General features: G+C 33.9%; 1 protein-coding gene across 1 annotated transcript in view; it reads right to left on the bottom strand.

The window, feature by feature from the left end:
- The window catches only part of LOC123680075 (CKLF-like MARVEL transmembrane domain-containing protein 8), an 18,916-nt gene continuing 8,840 nt past the window's right edge, over positions 1 to 10,076 (bottom strand). The window contains exons 2-4 of the mRNA XM_045617748.1: positions 848 to 1,012; positions 554 to 664; positions 1 to 167 (exon numbers count right to left, since the gene is read on the bottom strand). Of these exons, the coding sequence (XP_045473704.1) occupies positions 90 to 167; positions 554 to 664; positions 848 to 1,012 (354 nt within the window). The 3' untranslated portion in view covers positions 1 to 89. The remainder of the gene's footprint in view (positions 168 to 553; positions 665 to 847; positions 1,013 to 10,076) is intronic.

Raw genomic sequence — 10,076 nt, 5'->3', positions numbered from 1 at the left:
ATTAGTTCTGTAAGACTGAACTTAGATGATATCTGTCGTTGATTCATTCTTATTTACAGAAAATAGTTTCTTCCAATATTGAATTATTTTCAGTTCCTGTTTTTCCATTCTAAGTGGAGAAGATAAGTGGCAAATGCATAGACACCAGTGTTGATCATACCAAATATCTGAAAAAGAGATTAAATCAATTCTTGTACGAATAATAACGGTTTTTACCAATGGGAGGTTTCATTTTGATTAGCCGGATATCTGGGCAGCTGTCACTTTTTCAGCTGTCATCTTTTGACATTTGACAAGTAAAAACTACGTCATCAATGAGAATGGAACGATACACGCTCCAAAAACGCATGGAAATTGTTAAAATTCTCTACAAAAATGGTGAAAAGTTTGCAGTCCTGGCGGCCATTTGGCTAATGGCAAAGATGCCTCTTCACAATGAAATAAACATCCATTATTCTTCTTAAAATATACTTGTTTTTTTTAATATCAAAATGAATCCTCTTATTGGAAACTCTTTATATTCAAATCTGGGAACTCAGTATCGAATACACACCCCTGCTGCAATGTTGACTCCTTTATAATGATATCTTGAAGACCAAGTTATCAACTGAATGATGAAAGCCAAAAAATATAATAAGCTGACAACACCTGTGTTCAAGAATTCCTGAAAAAAAAAATCCGATTATTTATGATTCGATTACCGAAACATCATTCGATTATGCAGAATAAGCTTGTTACATTATGGACTCAAGAATGAAATATATATTGTTGTTTTATAATTTTCGATGTGAATCTAAATTTTTTTTTTTTTTTGAAATGAAGTGAAAGAATAATTCGTTTAACTCACTGTTAGAATCCAGTTGATTGGAAACTCGAATGCTTCTCTAACTCCCAAGAAGTAAACAAAAATCCATAATAATGTGAGGATGAATGCTGCTACCACAACGAACAGGAAAAATCCAGTTCCAGTGTACCCAGGAGTGGCAAGAGACATACATAGGATGCCTAGTATCTGAAAAAAAAACTATTTCATTCAAAGGAACTTCCGATGAAATACCAAAAATCCTGAGAAAAATACGCCATAGCGTGCCTTAAGAGAGGCCCAATTGTTGTGCGCACCGAGGAAAGGATAAATTTGGATCTTTTTCAACAATTTCACTTAAAGCAGCATTATTTTTGATTGAGCTAGATGAGGTATAGGCCTTAAAACATCACTAACTGATCCGGCCTCTTCGAATTTTTGTACTAACTTTTAACAATTTTCACTCGTTCAGCAGAAGATAAACGATCCATATTCTTAATTGGCTTTCTCTTCCATTGAAACTCTTTCTTATAATTGTATTTTCTTCTTCTTTATCATAATCTCCACATTATTTTTTGCTGGCTGATAATTGATGATACTAATATTAGGGCAAAAATATGTCTACAAAATATTACAACCATTTCTAGTTGTTCTTATTTCTATGCCATTTAGTATAACTGAATAGAATGGTATTCGAGCAATCTTTCCAATATTTTTATTTGTCCGAGAGTATTGAGATCAATTATGGTTAATCATGCACCTGCTGAGCAGTAAAAGGTCTATATATCATATTTGTTCCAGTGATATGGGAGACGAAAACAATTTTCTTCATTACAGTTAGTCTAAAATAAAAGTTATTTTATGCTTCATTGATTGAGATACATCGGAAAAGTAGTTTATTTATTGAGCATGCCATGTTCTTGTTTAGAGAAACGTTGAACGGAAATTGAAACAATAGGTTTGTTAAGGCCTACTGCACAATGATTCGATTAACAAAGGTGCTAAAAAATTACACAAAGGTGCATTATGCCCAGGCCGCTTCGTTTAGCTTTATTATTTTCGATAATAAACTGTTGAATCGTTCGAAAAAGGAAGAGTTTAACACATTCCTAGGCAATTTTTAAATTTGTTTTTGGATGGGAGAATTCAACGTTCGAATAATCAGCTGTAGGTCTGATGTTGTACGAACAACTATACACTGTGTCCGTAAAGTATGGAACAAATTCATTTTTAGCTAAACAGACCATTTTAAGAAATAATCCTGAAACACGTCGATTTTTTATTTTTATTTACCGTATTTCAAAATATCCCCATTTTGTATCAATTATCCGATTACTCTCGCTGAGCTGATTCCAAAAATGTATCACATGTTGGTTCTAATTGGTACAGGGTGGACAAAAATACAATAGTTTTGTGTGTGCTCATAAAGTAACGCGTAACATTCTTTATTAGTTAAATTAACAATATTATCAAAAATACTTATTGTCTAACGGCAATTGGTTTGAATGTGTAATCAAAATCTCTATAATATTTATTAAGGAATATAAGTGAATCCAGGGTGAAAAAACTGTAGTACTGGACCAAAGTTTCTTTTTACTTTTTTCGAAACTACCAGTGGTCCACCAAAAAAAAGTTCTGGGAGAAAGGAACCAACACTGTTCCAGAAAAAATATAACCCTGTAGAGTTGTTTTCAAAATTAGCATGATGAAAACTTTAAATTGGAATATCTACGCCAAATTTAAGTTGAATTTCTTGTGAAGGGAAGGTGCTATGCGAAAAAAAAAGCTAGATACCCTGTATCTTGTAAATACAGCGTTTACAGCTCATAATTATAGGACTTTTTTTGTCAAAATGATCCGAGAAATCCGTTATTGTCTTTTATACCTCCAATTTAGGAACAAAAAATAAAATGAGTTGATTTTCTTCCTGTAAAGGAGGAGGAAAATCATCAATTTTCCTCTTTTATGCATGCTTCTTTTCTATCGCTTAGTGATTCAAAATATATGGAAGTGTAACTTTCATATAATTGTAGTATTTTCATGTAAATATTACTCAATCAAATATTCCTCGTACGATAGGAATGTTTAGATATTCAAATGATTAATCCAGATTTTTTCGTTTCGGAAATAATCAAGAAATTTGTACAGGAAGTTTCGTACTCGACGACTGATTAAATTGAACAAATATTTCGAGGACTTTGGTAAATATTAGATCATTGTTTATTCATCTGTAATCTCAGGTATTACTCACGAATTCTCTGGTACCGAAAAATATTGCTAATTTCACTAAATTTTTCATTCCATTTCTCAAGCTTTCACAATACATATAATGTCAGTTAAAAACAAAATTGTCAATCATTCGGCAAAATGAACACAACTGAATATTCTGAGTATTAACAATTTTAATGGCGCACCATTCATCATATATGCGCCAATTGCGCCCTTGAAGACCATAGAACTAACTTCATATAGGCATATGTGGTCTCCAAGAGTACAATTTGATCTTTAATGAACGAGCGATCTAAAGCTCTGTACTTCACGTCAGTGTTTTTCAATCAACGCACATTCCAGGAACTGGATTCAAAAATTTGGTAGATATTTAAAACCAAAAATATCTACAGGATGAACCAAATTCGATGCTCACTGAGATCATCTTGAGAACTATAAGACTTAGAGAAAAATAGTTATTTATGCAACAAGTGAATGTGTTGGACAACACGTCGAGTGCAATAAACAATTTTTGCACGAGTTGCATACAACATTTTTTCTACGTTCATGCAAAAAGCAAAAAATGATTTATTGAGGTGCGGCAATAGGTGTAGGAAAATGAAAAGCGCAACTTGAATACTTTATTATTAATATCGATTTGCATTGAAACAGGAACTATTACGTTACGAACAATTTAACTCAAACTTTATTTTTACCCTCGATGTTGAAAGTGAATGAACAATTGGTGCAATTTTCAATATGAATATTTCGTAGTGAAGTACTTTTTAAATCCACTTCTTGATTTGTTACTGCTGTAAACGTACTAGTACTTGGTGATTGTACATCGTTATTTCCTTCAGGCTGAAATATTTGTTTGTCATGATGACAGCACGTTGAAGTAGAATGACAGATGAGTGCAATAAAAACTTTATTGCACTAGTGCAATAAAGAACTTCTTTTTCCACTAAATATAGTTCAATAAAGTTTTGCTTTTTGCATGAATGTAGAAAAAATCTTTTAGGAACCCCGATCTTTTCTTTGGAAATAATAAGATACAAGAGAGCAGATCATAGATATCTTTATTCGTTCTCGAGTCCTTGAAGATTTTTTCTCCAAGTCTTATAGTTCTTGAGATGCTTTCAGTGGGCATCGAATTTCGGACACCCTTTACAATTATTCTAATATATAACAACAATAAGTAAATTGAAATAAATTTGACCATGACCTGTATTTTGAATGTGGATGCCTTGAGAAAATTGTTTACTGAACAAACCTAAACTTATATTGCTTTTTTCCTAGCTACGCGTTTTTTTCAAACAACTTCAAGATTTTTTGGGAAATTTGAAGCATTCTATGTAAAATCTAATCATGTTTCGTTAAAAAAATTGTTTCGAATCTTCATAAAAATTCCAATAAAACTCCAATAAGATATTATCATTCCCGAGATCAAGCCTTAAGGGTATAATGAACACGCCCGATCACTGTTCTATTTATGAACTCAAACTCGACTGTTTTTATTGGTCGGAAACAATTAAGTGAATTCCATTGCGACAAATATTTTATCAACATTGATAACGCACCTACATAGGTTGCTATGCATACCCATTGTGCATTTTCAGATCTGAATTTAGTCTCAAGGTGTTCAATGGTTTCTTTATTTATGCACGGCACTGGTATACTGGAAACTTTACCGCAAATTATTATTATTAGGGAACATTAATAATAATAATAAAAACTAAAGAACCTAACCCTAATGAGATATTAGTTCATGGTAACTATAAGTTTTCACAAAATATTCTTGTATTTGTTTTTTTTTTGGCATGTTGGAGCACTTTCATAGTAAGATTTTATTTTTATATTAAGTCATAAATACAGGATGTTGTCCAGTTAGTAAGCTGTTATGATTATGAGTTTTGGTACCCAATCTATTGATTATTAATTAATAAAGATTCGATAAACTAGCATAATCAGCAAAAAAGAAATACATCTAAAGAAACACACTGTATCTCGAAAACAAAGCGTTTGCTCATCTTTGTAGAATTTTTTTTTTAATTATACAAGGATTTCTCATTTTCCTTTGTACCTCCAATTCCGGAACACCCTGTATAGAAATATAAAATAGGATATATCCATAGAGTAATAAACATAGATAGAGGGAGTATACGCAATTTTTACATGTCCCCAACATGGTTAGATTACGTTGTCGGATTGTGATATATTTGCAAATCCACAATTTTACTATATCGTTATGAATGTATATTATATTGAATGAAATATATTTATTTTAGTGATTCCCGATCAAATATGCAAATTTGAATATTTGGAATCCGATATTTTTCCTAATTGTCGAATTTATAATGAGCAGAATATTTATTATTTTCTCTATCTACCCGCTGAAATCCAAGGTTTGACAACTTTTGCTCTCCTAGTGTCATCGGTTATTCCACATCGTTTGGCGCGCTTGAAGTTTGTTTTCTGAATTTCTGATATATTTAGGTATTTATTTCAATATATTTTGAATTAATATGAAACGTTGATTCACTATGGGACATAAGAAGTACGTTCTTTGTGGAGAAACTCGCGAATTGGGTGAAATATCGTATCACTGATATGTGTTCATTTCCGCACGCTTCATGTCAAATTTGATAGTTCATGTTGGGGACAAAATTTGGTTACTGAAAATGACATGTGCCCCCTCTATCTAAGTTTTTTTCTCTGAGGATATATCATAAATGAAAGTGAAGGGGGAAAAAGACAAATAAGTATGATTGATACATTATAAATACATTCGTTGAATAAAAAGCACTTTCTGCTGTAAAAATGTAGTGGGATTAGATATCATGGAACTTTTTGGGGCCCTTTCAATCTATCATGAGGGCTATGAATTTCTCTCTATAGTTTCTAGACTGGCAGCTTTTAGAAAGTCCCCCTGTTCTTAGATACGAAAATTGAGAACAAAAACAGAAAGAAAAACAGTAGTAGGTAATTCCTAGATTTTACATCGAGTTGAAGTTGTCGGTGACATTAATATGTGATTCAGCTTTATATATTGCTGCCACATTTTGTATTTCACAGTTAGTTGAGTTATTTAGTTTACTGTGTTTCCAATACCATAACAGAAAGAAATGCTTAAGAATCTACATTCCGTTATGTTAGGTCAAGCGATTTCTTCTGGTAGTTATCGACTCGAGTAAACATGATTTTTATCGGATATATGGAGAAGGACATAATGAAAATGTAGAAAGAAAATGAACACCTGAATTCTTCGTTTATCTGGATTTTTTTTGTGTGACAAGCTCTTTCACAATTCTTATCTTGATTATTTCTAGTCATTGTGAAATTGATCAAAGCAAACAAAATACGAAAAGATGTAAGTGGTGAAAAAATTAATTGATGTACACCATTGATCTTCCTAGTTCGAAAAGCCGATCTATGTATTTTAAAGGCTGAATTTAAGAGGGGTGGAGCTTAGAATATAATAATATATTGATTGCTGTTAAGTGCAGGAACCATAATTGTATATTAAAAAGCCAAAATAATCCTTAAGACATTCAATTGAGACCCATAATGAATTATCAATAAATTAAATAAGATTGGTTGTATGATCACTTATTAGGTGATGACAATAGAAGAAGAAGAATGAGAAGAAAAAAAATTTAGGGATGAAAGTTATGAATTTTTGAAAATTAGATTCAGATTTCGGGAAAGAAATGTTGAAATACTGCAACGTGACATTTGAAATTTAATTTTTTTAAAGATATATGTCTATATACTCGCTGTTCAAAAGATAGCATCTAATAACTAAAAAAAAATTGTATAAGTTTTCATTGATATCGTCTCCAAATAAATCGAGATATTTTTAAACATATAGGAAGTGTTAAACTGTGGAAAATTGGCAGCCTAACTTCAGCATCTTAATTTCTGTATATAGTACCTACTCATACAAAAACCTTGACCATACTTATCTTGCGGTTTTCCTTCCAATATTTGAATTTCTTGTTCCGTTTTGAAATTTCGGAGTTTACGAATTCACACGTTTACCAATAAATGTTTTTTATGTTTTGTTTTTATCGTTTCTATTCCGACTCTTCTAGGCCTCTGTGAGACCTTTCAGAATATGTAAAAAGTATTTATGGCAATTAATAATAACACCAACTCTGTTGATTATTTCATACCATACATATTGTAATAGGTGTACAACTTTGCTTCCGCCGTTTTGCAATAAATGGCTGTAGCGGTAAGTGGTAGTCGCAATTAATATATCGTAGATGTCATACAATAAACTCAGGTATTTGTAAATATAACGCCATCGAAATATTAGTCGATTTGTGTCTGCATCATAAAGTTATTAAGCTTAAACATGTCAGCTTACGATTCAAATTCTCGTCATTAGCGGGAGGTTTTAATTTTCTGCTTTAATGTGAAGAAATCTGCGGCTGAGGCTCATCGAATGCTCTCAAATACCTATGGTGAGGCCGTTATTAGTGGAAGAACGGGCTGAGAGTGGTTTCAACTTTTCAAGAACGGTGATACTTGATCAAGACTCGTGTCAAACGCAACAAAAATTGGCAGGATCATTGGGAGTGACGCAACAAGCCATTTCAAAACGCCTGAAAGCCATGAGAATGATTCAGAAACAAGAAAATCGGGTGCCGTACGAGTTGAACCTGAAAGATGTTCAACGGCATTTGTTTGCTTGTGAACAGCTGCTTGCAAGGCAAAGACGGAAGGGATTTCTGCATCGCATTGTGACTGGAGACGAAAAATGGGTTCAATACGATAATCCCAAGCATATAAAATCATGGTGATATCCCGGCCATGCTTCCAAGTCGACGGCCAAAGCAAATATTCACGATTCCAAAGTCATGCTCAGTATTTACTGGGATCAGCTCGGCGTAGTGTATTATGAGTTGTTAAAACCGACTGAAACAATCACAGGCGATCGTTATCAAACGCAATTAATGCGTTTTAGCCGACCATTTAAAGACAAACAGCCGCAATACAACGAAAGACATTAAAAAGGGATTTTACAACATGAAAATGTTCGACCCTATGTTTCGAAAGTGATCAAGTGATCAAAACATACTTGGTAACGTTGAAATGGGAAATCCTACCCTACCCGCCGTATTCTCCAGATGTTGATCCCTCGGACTATCACTTGTTTGGATTAATAGCACACGGTTTGCCTGACCAGCACTTCCGGTCTTATGAAGAAGTGAAAAATTGGATCGATTCGTCGATCGCTTCACAAGATGACCAGTTTTTTCAACGCGGGATTCGTACGCTTCCCAAAAGATGGGAGAAAATAGTGACCAGCGATGGACAATACTATGAATCATAGATGTAACGGGTGTTTTTTTTCGAGGTATATAACTTTAAGTTGGCATTACTGTTCAAGATGGCGACCGATTTAATAGCTGTCAAGTGATTTATTCTCAGTTTGGTTTGGCAATTCATCATGAATAGACTCACGCCTGAACAACGCTTGCAAATAGTGCAATTTCATTTCGAAAATAATGGTTCTGTGCGGAATACGTATCGCGCACTACGTCCATTTTATTTTGTTTAGCGATGAAGCGCACTTCTGGTTGAATGGCTACGTCAACAAACAAAACTGCCGCATTTGGAGTGAAGCTAATCCTCAAGTGTATGTCAAAACACCGTTACAACCAGAAAAACTGACTGTTTGTTGAGCTTTATGGGCTGGTGGAATCATTGGTTCGTACTTCTTCAAAAACGATGATGGCCAGAACGTTACAGTCAATGGTGATTGGTATAGAGCCATGATAACTAACTTTTTCATTCCTGAATTGAACAACCATGATGTCCAAGAGCTGTGGTTCCAACAAGACGGCGCAACATGTCACACAGCTCGTGCCACAATCGATTTATTGAAAGACACGTTTGGTTATCGCCTAATTTCACGTTTTGGACCTGTGAATTGGCCTCCAAGATCTTCTGATTTAACACCGCTAGACTACTTTCTGTGGGGTTATGTAAAGTCATTGGTCTATGCGGATAAGCCACAAACCCTTGACCATTTGGAAGACAACATTCGCCGTGTTATTGCCGATATATGGCCACAAATGTTGGAAAAAGTAATCGAAAATTGGACGTCCAGATAGGAGTACATCCGAGCCAGCCGTGGCGGTCATATGCCAGAAATCATATTTAAAATGTAATGCCATAAGATTATCTTGCGGATATAAAAATTCATGTCAATCGAATAATCCATCGTTGTTTTATTGCAATTTAAAGTTCTATAGCTCTAAAAAAAACACCCTTTATAACCAGTTTTTTTTTATTAAATTAAAACTCAGCATTTACTGCTTGATGATCGAATATTAGAAAAAAAACACAGCAAATTTTACACTATGGCTCATTATTTACTCTTTTGATAGCTTAATTGATCGAATTCATAGGTCTTCCGATATAAATGTATGATTATCAGTTATGAACATGAAAACAGAAATTCATTCAACTACTGAACGAGCACAGAAAATAATTTCTATAGAATTTCAAAATGGTTAGATATTCGAATTTCTCGTCCTGTATTGAAATTTTCGGGTTACTCTCCCACAATTAACCTCAATCTACGATGAATATTCGAGTTATTTTCATCAGAGATCGGTATTCAAGGAACAGGTGGGTGAGTAGGTTGGTGGGCGAAAGGAGCCATGAATGGTAGGAACAGATACATCTGGGTTAAATGGCATTAAAGACCTACAGCCAGAGAGAGAGAGCAGCTTATATGGTCACCAGACGCTGATCGTCGATTACGACATAGGATATGTTCCCACCTTTGCAGCCTTCGCAAATCCACGGATCATCTGCATGAAATCATGAATTATTGAGATGATGAGGCGGTTGCACCTATATGCGGGCAGATCTTACGTCAAATTCCCCAAATAGAAACTTTGATTTTAGCTACCTATCAGAATTTAACTGAAGTTACTTTTTTTTTAAGTTTAGCGTCGCGGATGGCGAATCCGATGTGTCAACTGTATCTGTTCAACTTTTAAAGTTTGTGTTCTAAAACATTTGCTATGTTGCCAGTGGCAGTAAT

This window comes from Harmonia axyridis, chromosome 5 (assembly GCF_914767665.1).
Source record: "Harmonia axyridis chromosome 5, icHarAxyr1.1, whole genome shotgun sequence".
In the NCBI taxonomy this organism is placed as follows: Eukaryota; Metazoa; Arthropoda; class Insecta; order Coleoptera; family Coccinellidae; genus Harmonia; species Harmonia axyridis.
The sequence above is the reverse complement of the archived record's forward strand: the minus strand, read 5'-3'. Positions and strand labels throughout refer to the sequence as shown.